Source organism: Drepanopeziza brunnea, assembly GCF_022702325.1.
Source record: "Drepanopeziza brunnea f. sp. 'multigermtubi' strain 214-2 chromosome Unknown ctg5, whole genome shotgun sequence".
In the NCBI taxonomy this organism is placed as follows: Eukaryota; Fungi; Ascomycota; class Leotiomycetes; order Helotiales; family Drepanopezizaceae; genus Drepanopeziza; species Drepanopeziza brunnea.
The window spans coordinates 2,455,471-2,469,340 of NW_027094068.1; the positions used below are offsets into that span (position 1 = coordinate 2,455,471).

General features: G+C 47.7%; 4 protein-coding genes across 4 annotated transcripts; 1 reads left to right on the top strand and 3 right to left on the bottom strand.

The window, feature by feature from the left end:
• Window positions 1-116: 116 nt before the first annotated feature.
• L3040_004011 (uncharacterized protein) lies at window positions 117-752 on the top strand (the record flags this gene model as incomplete). The annotated part of the gene is made up of 1 exon (XM_007294160.1): window positions 117-752. The coding sequence occupies one exon, from the start codon at window positions 117-119 to the stop codon at window positions 750-752; it is 636 nt and encodes a 211-aa protein (XP_007294222.1).
• A 546-nt stretch (window positions 753-1,298) lies between these two features.
• L3040_004012 (uncharacterized protein) lies at window positions 1,299-2,926 on the bottom strand (the record flags this gene model as incomplete). The annotated part of the gene is made up of 2 exons (XM_007294161.2): window positions 1,299-2,408; window positions 2,471-2,926. 2 exons carry the CDS (start codon window positions 2,924-2,926, stop codon window positions 1,299-1,301), a joined length of 1,566 nt encoding a protein of 521 aa, XP_007294223.2.
• A 1,379-nt stretch (window positions 2,927-4,305) lies between these two features.
• Window positions 4,306-4,674, bottom strand: L3040_004013 (uncharacterized protein; the record flags this gene model as incomplete). Its single annotated transcript, XM_007294162.2, has 1 exon — window positions 4,306-4,674. One exon carries the CDS (start codon window positions 4,672-4,674, stop codon window positions 4,306-4,308), a length of 369 nt encoding a protein of 122 aa, XP_007294224.2.
• A 6,398-nt stretch (window positions 4,675-11,072) lies between these two features.
• On the bottom strand, window positions 11,073-12,904 carry L3040_004014 (uncharacterized protein; the record flags this gene model as incomplete). Its single annotated transcript, XM_007294163.1, has 3 exons — window positions 11,073-11,210; window positions 11,278-12,266; window positions 12,319-12,904. The coding sequence occupies 3 exons, from the start codon at window positions 12,902-12,904 to the stop codon at window positions 11,073-11,075; spliced, it is 1,713 nt and encodes a 570-aa protein (XP_007294225.1).
• Window positions 12,905-13,870: the final 966 nt, after the last annotated feature.

Here is a 13,870-nt window from a genome sequence, read left to right on the forward strand (position 1 = left end):
GAATGTTCCAACAGCCAGCCCACTAAATTCTCCGCCAGCCAAGTCTGCCTCGCGCGCGCGCATCTCCCAAACCAACCCGTCGAGCAAATACCTACAAATACTTAGCCCACCCCAAGATGTCAACCACAACCGCAAGCACAGCGCCCACGGCGCCCACGGCGCCCACGGCGCCCACGGCTCCAACCGCAACCCCAACCCCCGCCCGCACGCCGCGCGAAACCCTCATCCACAACCTCTCCCTCGCCTCCCTGGTCGTCTGCCCCGTCATCCTCGCGCTCCCACCCCGCCGCGCCAACCTCACGGCGGTGCTGCTCGCGGGCGGGTTCCTGGCGGGCAGCAACGAGCTCGCGCGCGAGTACAGCGGCACGTCGATCATGGACCGGTTTGGGAACCGGATGGCAAACATGACGAGCCGGGATCTGCCGCCCAAGGCGCTGGAGACGCAGCGGCGGCTGCGCGAGGAGAAGGAGCGGAGGAGGGAGGAGGAGCGGAGGGAGGGGAAGGGGGAGGGGGAGAGGGAGAGGGAGAGGGGGCTGTTGGGGAAGGTGTGGCTTGGGGGTGAGGGGGAGGATTGGAAGGCGAAGAGGGATGCGAGGGAGAAGGCGGCGTTGGAGGAGGGGAAGGGATATGGGGGATTGATTATGGATCAGATCTGGGAGGTTGTCAGCTGGGGGAAGGATCGGGCGGAGGAGGTCAAGGAGATGGATGAGAAGGTTGTGGGTGAGGAGAAGAGGGAGGGAGGGAAGAAGTGAGGATGTGGGTGAGGCGAATGAAATGTTTGGTTGGTTGGCTACAAGGCTTGGTTGGGTGTGTCCATCCTGGTGAAGGCCGACATGGAGTCGGCAGATCATGCTTCCCGGGGCCTTGGGCGAGTGGAGGTTGGGTCAGGCTGAGGATGAGACATATTTGACCATATTGTGCTGTAGCATACAATAGGTATATCCCAGGTACGATTCGCTGTATATACAAGTCCGGCTGCATGTTCATAGACAGAGACTGAAAAAGCCGGATGCCGCTGTAATGTATAACTTCTCAACAACCTATTTTGAGCACATCTTAATTCAGCTGATCCAGAAGCCAGTCGTCTCACAGCCGTTGACAAGCAGCCGCAGAGCCGCGCACCCGTCAAAGATCACAGAGATATCACAATTAAGCACTCGGTGAGAAGATGTATGCAAATGTTCCTGTTTTGTACTCCTTAGACTGCCACAGTCCGCCTTGCTCAGCCACGCAATGAGAATGAAACGCATGGTATCATAAAGCAACAACCTTTCAGAATCGCCGCACGCAATCAGCACCTAGCTAGCACTTTTATGCTTCCGCTTCTTCTTCGTACTCTCCTCAACCTCCTCCTGGTCAGCGCTATCATCCGCCTTCCGCTTCTTCTCCTTCTCCTCCTTCTCCTTCTTCTCCTTCTTCTCCTTCTTGGACTTCTTCTCCGAAAAATCCTCATCCGCAACAGACTCTTCGGCCTTCCGCTTCTTCTTCGCACTCTCCTCAACCTCCTCCTGGTCAGCGCTATCATCCGCCTTCCGCTTCTTCTCCTTCTCCTCCTTCGCCTTCTTCTCCTTCTTGGACTTCTCCAAAAAATCCTCATCCGCAACAGACTCTTCGGCCTTCCGCTTCTTCTTCTCAGACTTGTCAATCTTCGCCTTCTTCTCTGCAACTTCGTCGCTTTCGCCATCATTTGATCTCCTCCGCTTCTTCTTCGACTTGTTGCCTTCCGCAGATTGAGCCACTTTAGCTTCCTCTTGTGCTTTCGTGCCAGCAGCAATCTCAGCTTTCAATTTTACTTCAAGGGCTGCGAAGTCGACTCGTGGCTCAAGTGGCGGAGTAGCTTCTTTCGGAAGAGTGCTAGCATCAGCTGCGGCAGCATCCTTCGTCGCCTTGTGTGCGGCTTTCTTGGCTTCTTTATTAGCCCTCCGCAATTCTTTTTCCTCTTCCCTCCTCCGCTTCCGGGTATTTTTCTCGCCTACCGAGTCGTTCAGTTCGACGGGTGTAGGCTCAAGATCGACAACGAAGTATGGGTTTGGCTCAACTCCCGCCGGCTTGTTTTCCTTGTTTGAGCTCGATTCGATTGTCTCGCTGTTCTCAGCATTCGGGAATCGTGGGAACTTTGCTCCGATGTTCGGTTGGACGAAGTCGGAATTGTTCGATTCAACGGCTGCATCCGAGTCGGCGCCTTCCTTATCGCTGTCGCTTGCCTCCGAGTCGGTGTCGTCGCTCACATCTGACATCTCGGTATCTCCATCTTCGTCTACATCCTCGGAATTTCTACCAAGTTCACCCTTTCCCGTCGGATCGTAACCAAGATCGGCAGCCTTCTTTTGAAGCTGAGGTCCCAATGGCTCGTAATTTGTCCCGGTGACCCCGAGACCTTTTTTGTCTTGCAGAGCCCTGGAAGGTAGCTAAAGATGAAGCTGTCAGCACCAAACTTGCTAGATCCGTCTGCGATTCCCCAATAACTCACAATTCCTCTCGCCGCTTGTCGCGCCATTGCCAACACCTCTCGCGTCCGATCCATCATTCCGCAGATAACTCTCCAATTTCCTCTCTCTCCCAACTCATACTCCAATCTCTCCTTCTCGGGCATAGTAACCATATCCAATTTCATACTCTGCATAATCCTATCCAATGCCCGAATTTGCGACTCGATAAGCTGCAAATGCTTCTTGAACAGCGTTGGCCACTTCGCATGCTGCGGGCTCTTGGTGAATGGCTTCGGGCGACCCATCGGGATCGGATAGGCAGCAGGGCCAGGCATGTTGGTATTGATCGTACTTTTCTTCTCTCTGGACGGGATCTTCTTCGCCTTCTTTTGTGGTTGCGCTGGCTTGGGCACGCCAGGGATCTTGGGTACCTGATTGAGCTTTTTGGCGGCCAGCTTGGCCTCCCTGCGACCGGCTTTTCCTTTGCCTTTACCCATTGTGTTGGCTATTTGTTTGGGTGAAGTTGAAGGAAGGAGGAGGAATGTGCTGGTAGTGATGAAAAGTTGCGTGCGGGAGCCTTTCTAGAAAAAAATATTTGGAGCTGCGTAGAAGCCAGCCCCCCAGTTGGTAGTCCGTGCGCACTAGCGCGCCTCTTTGTTCAGCACCACAGCAAGGCTGGGACTTCGCGTAAGAAGCTCTTATCGCCCAGCCACCTCCTCTACTTACCTAGGTACTTACCTAGGTACTTACCTAGGTACTGTATCCCAATGTCTTATGTTGCGGCTACAAATCTAGGTGGCAACAAATCTAAGCCTTTGACCCCAAGTCTCAAGATCAGGCTGGGTTATCGATTTGCCTCGGCTAGTCCCTCGCGACCTCTCTACTTACTACGAAAGCATCCTGAGCCAGAATTGCGCTCATGCCTCGCAGAAACAGACTTCAAGCAACGCTGCATCAGTACTTTCTCTTCAAACATGTCTCGATTCATAATTGATGACTTTACCTAAAATCCTCACAGCCAGGGCAAGAGTTCGCGGGTTTTGGTTACCTTATTTTTGATCATTCAGCTGACTACAAAGTACTTTCATCTATCGATAATAATATAGCTTTACTGGAAAGGGTCGAAAGTCCTGTCTTGGAACCCAATGATCAAGCGTTTTGCAGAAACGCGGCTCCGATTCTAAAGTTTACAGATCTTCCAGTCCATTCGTGTGCATAGATAATTCGAAGCTCTAGTAAGAGCTATGCAGCCTTGATGGAAAGAGGGTGAGGTACGGTGAAACAGATGATGGCATCTGAGCATATCATTCGTTGGTCCTGGCACTCATAAAGAATATCGGACCCTCACATCTTACATATAAATATCTGGATTAGTTTGGAGGCTCTGCAGCCGCAAATCCTGTCGACTGTTCCATAGTTGCACATGAGATGTTCTTCAAGGTTTCTGGAGATCTCGCTTAGAAAAGGGGCTCGGTAATGGCGGGGTAAAAGTAAATAAACAGAGCGGAACATGATCACCTGGATTCCACACTCTACATCTGCTGCTCAATCATTGATGCTGTAGCGGGCCTCTGGCTGATTAGTCACGGGTCTTATATTTTGTGATAAAGGTATCGAAATCCCATCTCCGTGTCTCACCCGCGGAGAAAATCCAGAATCTTCGAAAGGGGGGGGGGGCGAAGACAGGCGGACTGAGACCAATAAGTTCTTTTTCAATCTCTAAATCCCTCATTTCCCTCTACTATCAGAAACAGTGTTTACTTGCCTAGGCTGGCTGGCCCGGTCATATCCACGTTCATGCCGGTGGGAGCGAAGCCGGACGGTAACGCGATCGTGCGCTCCAAGTCAGAGTCGTTACATAGTATGACTTTACGCTTCACCAAGTCTTTGTGCACTGGTATAAACTGATTACAAGTGACCTTTGCACACAGCGCTTCCTAACCACGGTCTCGCAGAGCCGGTCGAACAGTCTGTGCGCCTCGCTGTTCAGCTGCGCCCGCATGTTCCCAGAGTCTAGGCACAAGTGCCATCTGTTATGAGCCGCGAGCAAGTACTCGAGGATAATAGGGAACGGCCCTCTCCTGGTCATGTTAGGGTAGTAGCACTGGAAACTGGTGAGACCCACGACGGGCCCAACAGCAAAGTAAAGATTTTCTGCCTCAAGTGAGGGTCTTTCGTCCCATTTCAGATCATTGGAGAAGTAAAAATTACCAGTCGCCCCGACTGGAGCTAGTCTGGCGAGCATATTTTTTATTGAAGACATCTTTTTTTCGCCGAGTTAATAATCTAAATAGCAAACGAACCTGCTGGCTGGCCGAGTTTGGATAACAAATGGTATTGTGTTGTTAAAGCATATAGTAACAAAATTAAATAATATAGGCAACAAATGGATCCCAAAAATCTTTAAGGATAAGGAACGGCCAACGCGATTGTAGACCGGAGACGAAGAGACTATTCTGCAGCATATAGCGTTACTGGTGCTAGACCCGAAGAAAGCATTACGCTTTTCATATATGACACTTTTCCTTGACAAGCTGCAAATGGTTATTCCAACTGAAACGATAAGTAACGATGAGTTAGATTTTTAGGCTGAATGCTGGGAAACAGAGGGGGAGCTAATGAAACATTCGAGCAAAACTGTTGATTGGATAAATTGGGATATTGCTGAAGATCCTGGACCGGCCGGAAGAGGAACTCTTAATCTGAGCCAAATGCTTAAAATGATGGGTGTTTGAGAGGAGGAAAATTGATTACTGACGAAAAGGTGGAGGCGAGCCGGTATTGGTGGTGGTTGTGTTGGTACGGTATTACAGAGGTGTGTGATGCAAAGTTGAGTACGTATTCAGTTGTGTGTGAGATTTTTCAGTTGGTTTTGCATGCTTCTCACTAAGTGGAATCGTAGCTACCTATATAACTACCGATACAACCGGAGAGTAGCAAACGGAATAGTCAGGACACCTTCCTGACCTGATTAACTCGACTGAGCTGACACACTTGACTGAGTTGACCGCTACTCTCGCTTAGCCTTATTGTTTACCAAAGTAACTGTACCAGACTGACTGAGGTTTCAGAAATTACTCAGGTCTCAGTTCCAACAGGATGGATTTGTGGCGTTCGACTCCTGTGGCAGCACCAGCACCGAAGAGCTAGAACAGATGAGAGTTGAGAATGAAAGAGCCTAAAGGAAGGAAAGAAGGCAGGAAAGAAGCAAGAGAGAGAGAGAGAGAGAGAGAGAGAGAGAGAGAGAGAGAGAGAGAGAGAGAGAGAGAGAGAGAGAGAGAGAGAGAGAGAGAGAGAGAGAGAGAGAGAGAGAGAGAGAGAGAGAGAGAGAGAGAGAGAGAGAGAGAGAGAGAGAGAGAGAGAGAGAGAGAGAGAGAGAGAGAGAGAGAGAAAGGGTAGAAGTGAGGAAGGAAAAGGGTATCGGATCCGGACCCCAAGATTTTACCAGCATTCATCTCCGGCACAGGCGCACAGGTCCATAAATTTGGGTTATAGTAGGTGTAGATGTTGAGGTACTGAATATGTCGCAAAGTATAATCCATGGTTCAGAAAATGTCGCAAGAGCCATGTATTCGCCTTATCAGATAAAGACAGGATCTGCATTGTGACAGCTCTGGAATATTTGCCGCAGGTTTACTAGAGCTTCAGGCACCAAAATCTCTTCGATCTATATCCACATCTCCCTCTTATACGTTCAAAATCTCGCTATATAACGATATTACAATACACAAATACAAATACGCCATAACCTGTCAAACCTCTTGAAGGTACCCAGGTGCACCTCAAGATAAATGCTTTTGCAAACCTTGGACTCGATGAAACTGCTATTCCGTCTCAGATACAGTATGCCTTCAATGAGATAGGTGAATAATCAATTCCCATAATTCGAATGTCACAGGTGGGCCAAGGAATAGAGAGGTTGGCTTCAGGTAGCCGCAAGTGCTAGCGTAGGTCACGGGGCACGTAACCACGCGGCTTCCTTATGAAGAACCATTCCCCAGAACATGTCTATCTACTTTAGGTCTTGTTCCTCGTGTAAGAGCTCGACTTTATTCATTCCATGCAACTTAGGCTTCTGTCCGTCACGAAGCTGTGTTTCTCAGGACACGGTTCAATCAGAAGCCTTTTTGCACTTGAAACTTATGATTTTAGAAAGTTTAAGCTCTCAAATATACAAGTTTTGGTGTGAAATAAGCGCTTTTGCAATATTTGCTCTAGGGTACTGTAAGTGACCTGGGTGAGAAGAACTTACACGGCCAGAGCTCGATATTAACATATGATGCCATCAAAACTTATATTCACTCGACTATTTCGAAACTTCGTAGCCTTTGCGCACCTCACCTCCGCGCTTTCACGATCATCAATTTCTGAAATTAAATATTCGAAATTGAAATGATATGTATGATCTGTCCCTTGGGCAGCCATTCAGTATTCCGACTATTCACATGTCAATATGCCTTGAAAATTCAATCCTGATTTTGACGAATCTGTATTTTAAGAAATGAATCACACTCGCAAGTCAAAATTTCTAAGGATGTGGCTATATAAGAACATCCAACTTCTTTCGAGATTCGAACGGGCTTGGACCGAGGAGTCCAAAGCCACCCAAAGAAAGTCCAACGATTCCTCGTGCCAGGGGATGTGGATATACAAATGAGAGCATGGTATCGCCAGCATTTCGTAAACTAAAAGCAAAACGCTTGGTTGACTTCCGCCATAGATGGTAGCAAGCAACCTTCCATTCTCATAACCATTAGCCACTCAGAGAATTTACTATCAGTAAATACAGAATCCAAGTCTCGGATAAAATCGCGTCTTGCGCTATACAATATAGATAAATATATTGCTATGAAGTGATTTCATGCTATCGACTATAGTATAATCAGCATAACTCAAAGCCTAATTTGCCCCAATCATATTGCATCATACCCGCTGAATAGCTAATTACTACTCAAATGCTGCGTGATATCCGACAGGTTCAGTCCCGGTCGCTAACTCGGCGGACGATCGATATTCAGAACCCCAAGCAAGACCTGACGCGTCGGAGAAAACTGATTCCGTTTTCTGGGCGACCGAGAACTCCATAAGGTACAATACACAAATATATACAGGCCAAAAATCTTACAGATCCTACAATAATCAAATTCGTCGTCACAAGCAATCATAGTCCGTATCTACCTACCTCAGTGAATGTTTACATTTAAGCGAGGACTCCGATCATAACGTACGAGGCTTCATAAACCCCGCTATACTCATGATACGCAATGCTCTCCAGTCAGATATAAATAGTGCATGATGGAAATAGCAATTTGGAGAGTATTGAACATTCTGCCACATACTTCAAACGTCAAAGCAAGCAATTGCGCTCTTTCAGGTCCCACTTTGAGCAAAAAACAATAATAATAAAACCGCAAAAGACGAGCGACGGTGTTTTTTTCGTACGGTATCTAAGAGAGCAGAAGGAAATGATTGGACTCAAATTCCAACGCCTTTCTTTGCTATCAACAAGGATGCACAACTCCCTCCCTTTCTTGCTATAGACAAAACCACCACTACCAAAGTCAAATCCAGCTGAAGCCCTTATTTCCTTCTTCCCTTCCTTCCTTCCCCAATCCATCTTGAACCACGCCCAAACCATCCATCCATCTTGACTCCACTCATTCCATTCCCGCAAAAAAGTTAGTCTTTCCACATGCTGCTGCAGATATTCAAAAAGTCGAAGTAGTCCAATTCTACCTGACTAACACTTCTATCGATCCAATCACCGCTATGTCGTTTCAGAAAATGGATCAAAATCTATATACCTCTTAGTGCCACTAGGAGGTCGTGACGTAATCAATATGAGTGCTTCCTTCCACGAACTTTCCGTCTCCACTTAGGTCGATCTTTAAAATCGAAGGAACCCCCCACTCCTCCCCCTTCAAAAAAAAAAAAAAAAAAAAAAAAAAAAAAAAAAACCTAATCCAAACCCCACGGGTGTTAAATATAGAATACCCCCAGTTTCCATTCTTCCCACGTACTACGTAGTACCACATACTACTACCGTACGTACGTAGTAGGTCCGTAAAGGATAAATAAATACCGATTTACTTGTTCACGACTCATCATCCGGAAGGCTACGATCCCTTACCTGTACGAATGTACGAAGTGCCTTCTACGAACTTTCAGCTCTCTTTCTTGCGGCAAAGAGAACCTGGAGAGCCGAAATGGAGTTAAGCTAGCCTTTCGAAAAGATATCCTTTCACCGGCGATCCGAACGAGCCTCCTTTTACTTTGACCATTACGCCGGTTACGATTTATACTTGACGGGCATACCGATTGACAATACGAAAAGGATTTGCGATGAAAGAGGAACGAAGTAAAAGAGGTAGAAAAGGGTTCAAGACGATCTACCATGTTGCTCCTTCGAAAAGGTCACTTACGTAGTAGCTGACTCCGGTCCGGCCTGGCCTCGAATTATCTCGACAATCGACACCGATAGACGTTACCTATGCTGTAGCTTGCTTTTGAAGTTTGTCCTCCGACGAAAATAGCAGTATACTACGTATCTTTTCTGCGATCCATCTTATCCACAAGGGAAGAGCACCATTGATAGCTGCTGCGCTATACCAACTTGAAATGCCTTCAAGAGTTATAAAGGTTATGCGATGATACCGTGGGATAAGAGACCCGAGGCTATGTATAAGAGAGCTTTTCCTCAATGTGGTTTCTACTCTCAGTTGAACAGTACTTTGTACTACTATATAATTCCTCTACTTAGCACGTCGCCGTACCTTATGGGAGGTCCCAGGGCGACAGGTAAAGCCTGCTACCCGCCCGATGTTAATAAATACGTAGTACAATAATAATAAAAACTACTCATGACCCACTCATCCATCACCACCAAACTCACCCCACGCACGCTTAGATCTCAATTCTTAATCCCTCACTCAACACAAGCAAGCCAACTAAACTAAGCTAATCTAAACTAAACTCACCGAACCTTTCCGATCCGATCCGTCTGAATATCCTTAAACCCCCACCACCACCCCCACGCACCCCCCTGCTCCAAAATTTTCACATTCCCACACACACACACACACACACGCACGCCCACAAAAAAAAAAAAAAAAAAAAAAAAAAAAAGAGAGATTTCAAAAGCCTTGTTCTCATTTTTTTTTACTGTATCACTCTCGCTTCAACGCCAAGATCAAACCAATAAACCTTTGAACAAAACCCAAACAGCTCATCACTGACTGCAAGACGGTTTCATTTCACATCACGATTTAATAATAGAATTAATCAAGTAGAGGCAGAAAGTAGGTACAGAGCTTCGGCTTGGCTCTCGCTTAACAATAGCGCTAGTGAACCGCTGCAAAAATTTAGAAGGGCTACGGTACTTACTGTAGAAGAGGTTTCGAGAAAAGGGGGCGACAACAGCTCTTCATCTTATGCATCTATCGAGCTTATATTAAATATGTAGATTAGAGGTTAAGGGTCTAATTAGTTACTTCTTCGTCGGAGGTGAAATTGATGAAACTCTGGGTAGTGGTGATTTTTTTTTCCTCCGAGGTATTGATTGACCCTTAGTTTGGGTGCGAATCGGATTTTTTAATGCATTATGACATCGATAGAATTGTACCTACACATAAACATATAAGCATACGAGAATCGTAACACTAACAGCATTAAAATACAAAATGCCTTATTTGAAGACCCGATTCCAAACCCTCACCTTCCAAAGCCCATACGTAACCCAGCCATCCATCCATGATAGACATAAATACACCCTCTCGCCTACATCCACTCTTAAATATATTCAGCTAGCTACCTACCTACCCACCTACCCACTTAAACCCACCCAAGACAAAAGATGATTAAAAAACAAACCCAAACCTCGAAGCCTACTCTGAGTACCGGTATCAAATTCATCCATCCCTCCATCTTGACCAACTAACCAACCAACCAACCAACCAACCAACCAACCAACCAATAAACCAATCAGGCAGACAAACAGACTAAGATAAAAACCCACCATCATCATCAATCAATTACCCAGCCATCCATTCACTCCATTCCATTCCATTTCCCAGATATCTATCTACCCAATCCATGAATCCACACATCCATCCATCAACCGTGTTTGCAATGAGTGAAAGGAGGGGAAGAAACGGACCAAGATAAAGAAGAAGATAAAGAAGAAGATAAAGAAAAAGATAAAGAAGAAGAAAAAGAAGAAGAAAAAGGAAGAAGAAAAAGGAAGAAAAAAGAAGAAAAAGAAGGAAGAAAAAGAAGGAAGAAAAAGGAAGGAGAAAAAGGAAGAAGAAAGAGGAAGGAGAAAAAGAAAAAGAAAGAGAAGAGAAAACTCCATCGCTATGCTATGCCTATGAAATCCACATAAAAAGTCACCATCGGATCGATCGTCGATCCTCGCTAGTCTTGACCTTTGGACGTCGCGGTAACCTCCTATCCCCTCCATCTTCCTCTCTTCCACTCGTACTATCCACCCAATTCCTTCGGCCCTGTGCCCTTTGCGGCCCAGCAAAATCAGTTCGCTAAGCGGGGAACAATCTGAATTAACTGTTATCTTCGGAGTACCTCTCCCAACCCGGTAGCAAATAAGAGAGGATGAGAAGGTCCGCTCCACTATAGTGAGACAGATGTCTACATCGCCCGATACATCTGCGCCATCGTAGCAAGACCACCAAGCAAGTCCCGCTTCCCGTTCGTGGACGAGCTAGTATCATTCGTTCTGGAGGACGTCAGCTCCAAATTGCCCACTTCGCACCAATCGTTGACATTCTGTGCTTCGTTAGCCCCATTTACATTTCATTCTCTCTGCGTGTCCTAGGAAAAGAGCGAAACTCACAATACAGCTCAAGTACTTGCACCAGCTGCACGTCTTCCTATCCGTGTAGAAATTCCTCAGCAACAGGATAAATACCACCAGAACGAAGACCAAGCTCCCCGCTCTCACGAACCACCACACCCACCAGACAGGTTTCCGCCCTTTGAAGAACCCAACTGGGTTTTTCAAGAAGCCGGTCATGCTCGCGGTGGGGATGGCTCCATCACCAGCCTTTATTGGTGCCACGACGTACGGCGGATCATCCTGGCCGATACGCTTACGCAGCGCGTTCGGGGAGTGCAGGATGCAGATTCCCAGCGCGAGACCCATTAGGAACCCGCCAATGTGCGAGAAATTGTCCAAGCCGGGTAGCAGCCCGAGACCGAAGGAGATGACGCAGTCGAGCATGATGAACGCGAAGTCTTTCCACGGGGAGCGGCGTTCGCTCCAGGTGTAGAGGAGATCGAGGAGGTTGAGGGCGATGACGCCAAAGAGAGCCCCGGATGCGCCCGTAGATGCTATGCCTACGGCTGCAAAGTTGCCGCCGAGCACAAACCCAAATATGCCCGAGGAGAAATACACGAGGAAGTATCTAATGGGTCCGATCGCTATCTCCATGTCCTTGCCCAAAGTCAACTGTAGCAACATGTTGAACCCGATGTGGATAAGTCCAGCGTGCAGGAAGATGGGCACGATGAAGCGGAACCACTGGTTGGGCTGATTCGCGATCTCGTTCAGAGCATCGGTGGTGCTGCCTGGGTAGACTGGATTCTGGGAATCGGGCATGCCGAAGCCGCAGAGTTGGGCGAGGGTACAGTCTTGTTCGTCGTTCGAGGTTGTGTCTGGGCAGGGCCATCTGATTGGGCCACCTGATTCACGGTTTTGTACGCCGTCAACCGCGTGCATGCAGGGCATAAATCTCGCGCCCATGTTAATGAGAACGTAGGGGGAGGGTCCGATCATGGGGTTGAAGCTGGGCTTGATCATGACAGGAGATCCTGTCAAGCTTCCTGCATACTGTCAGAACTTCCCTTAGAAATACATGGACCAAACTGAACATACCATTCCTTGCAATCTCTCCAATGAACACCCCAACTTGTACCACCGTCAACAGATAGGTAAGCCAAGGGAATCTTTTTTTCCTATTCATAAACATCCCAGTCATGCGCTTCTTCTTCCTACTCTGCCCCTCCTCCATTCGCTGCGGTTGTACAGGAGCATCATACACATGATCCGTATCGAAACGATCCGTCAACGGGCTATCCTTCGGCGGCACAGAGGGATGCTCCCTCAACGGTATATTGTCATTATACGAACTCGAGCTCTCGAAGGGTCCGTGGCCGCCTGGCTCATAGTACCGCGAGTCACCTCCTAATGTGCTCTGGCTGTCGTATCTATTCTGCTGGGGCGGCACCGGGTAGACGTGGTCGTCGAACGGCGCCTCGAAGGGCGAGACAGGTGATCTACTGTCGTGAGAGTGCGCGGGGCCTCGCAGGTGAGTCTCGGTGTGGTAAGAGGGTGCTATTGAGAGTGCTGGAGGCGGGTAGGCCTGTGACGACCCGGGGTTGGAGGATTGGTAGGTGTTATAGTACGGCTGCGAGGGTTCCTGCCGCGAGGAGGAGGAGGAGTAGAAGTCATTCGCGGCCATGGTGAGTGAGTTGATAGTGATTTTGTCCAGCTCCAGCACCAGCACCAGCTCCAGCTACGTCCTGCTTGACTGCTGTGCTCGTCGGCTGGATGCGTTGGTTGTGGAGCAGGCGATTACGTCGGCGATGGTGATGGTGAGGCTGATGGTGAGGCTGAACGAGCGTCGAGGGTGTTGTAGATTATCTTTGTTCTTGAAAGAGAAATCAAGAACGAGATGTGATGTAGTTGTGTGAAGAGCGTCGACTGGGTTCGTCGACGTAGATTAGTTTAGGAGTCGTAAGGGAGCACTGCCCAGAGGATTTTTGTGGCTGTTCCCAAAAATAGGCTATGAGCTTGGCCTCGCGGAAGTCCCCCGTTCCTAGCAGAAGCGTGATCGGTAAAGGGAGGGGGCAATCGAGTTTTTATAATAGAGCATTTGAATATATGAGTAAAGTAGGAAAATGTAACCAGTATTCATGTATCTACGCAAGGATCGAAAGTTTGAATTATCCCAAGTTCCTGCATTTTTATCCGCATACTTACCAGCCACAAACACGTGACCCTCAGACCTGCCAGGCCGACTCTAAATTTACAACAGGGATGAGCAGATGAAAAACAGCATCAGAAAACGTCAGCTTGGCCCAGGTACCCAAGCAACGAGAAACCTTGTTATGATGACGCGGCTTAACTTCCAGCCAGCGAGAATCTTCCTTGAGGGTGTTGCTGTTTACTTGGCTTCATGTTAGCGTCGGGTTCATCTGGTATGCATCCGCATAAGCGCTCATTTGATGGTTGTGAAACTCGCAGTGTCACAACAGAGGTGCCGGGAAAAGAAAATAGAAAGAGAAGAGAGAAAGAGTACATGGAAAGCAAGTATGGCTGAGTTAAGCGTCCGTATTTTCTGATCCTCGAGTTTTTGGGGTGTATATATATATACATACATATATAAAGATATAAAGAATATGGCAATCACGAAGGCTCCTCTCTT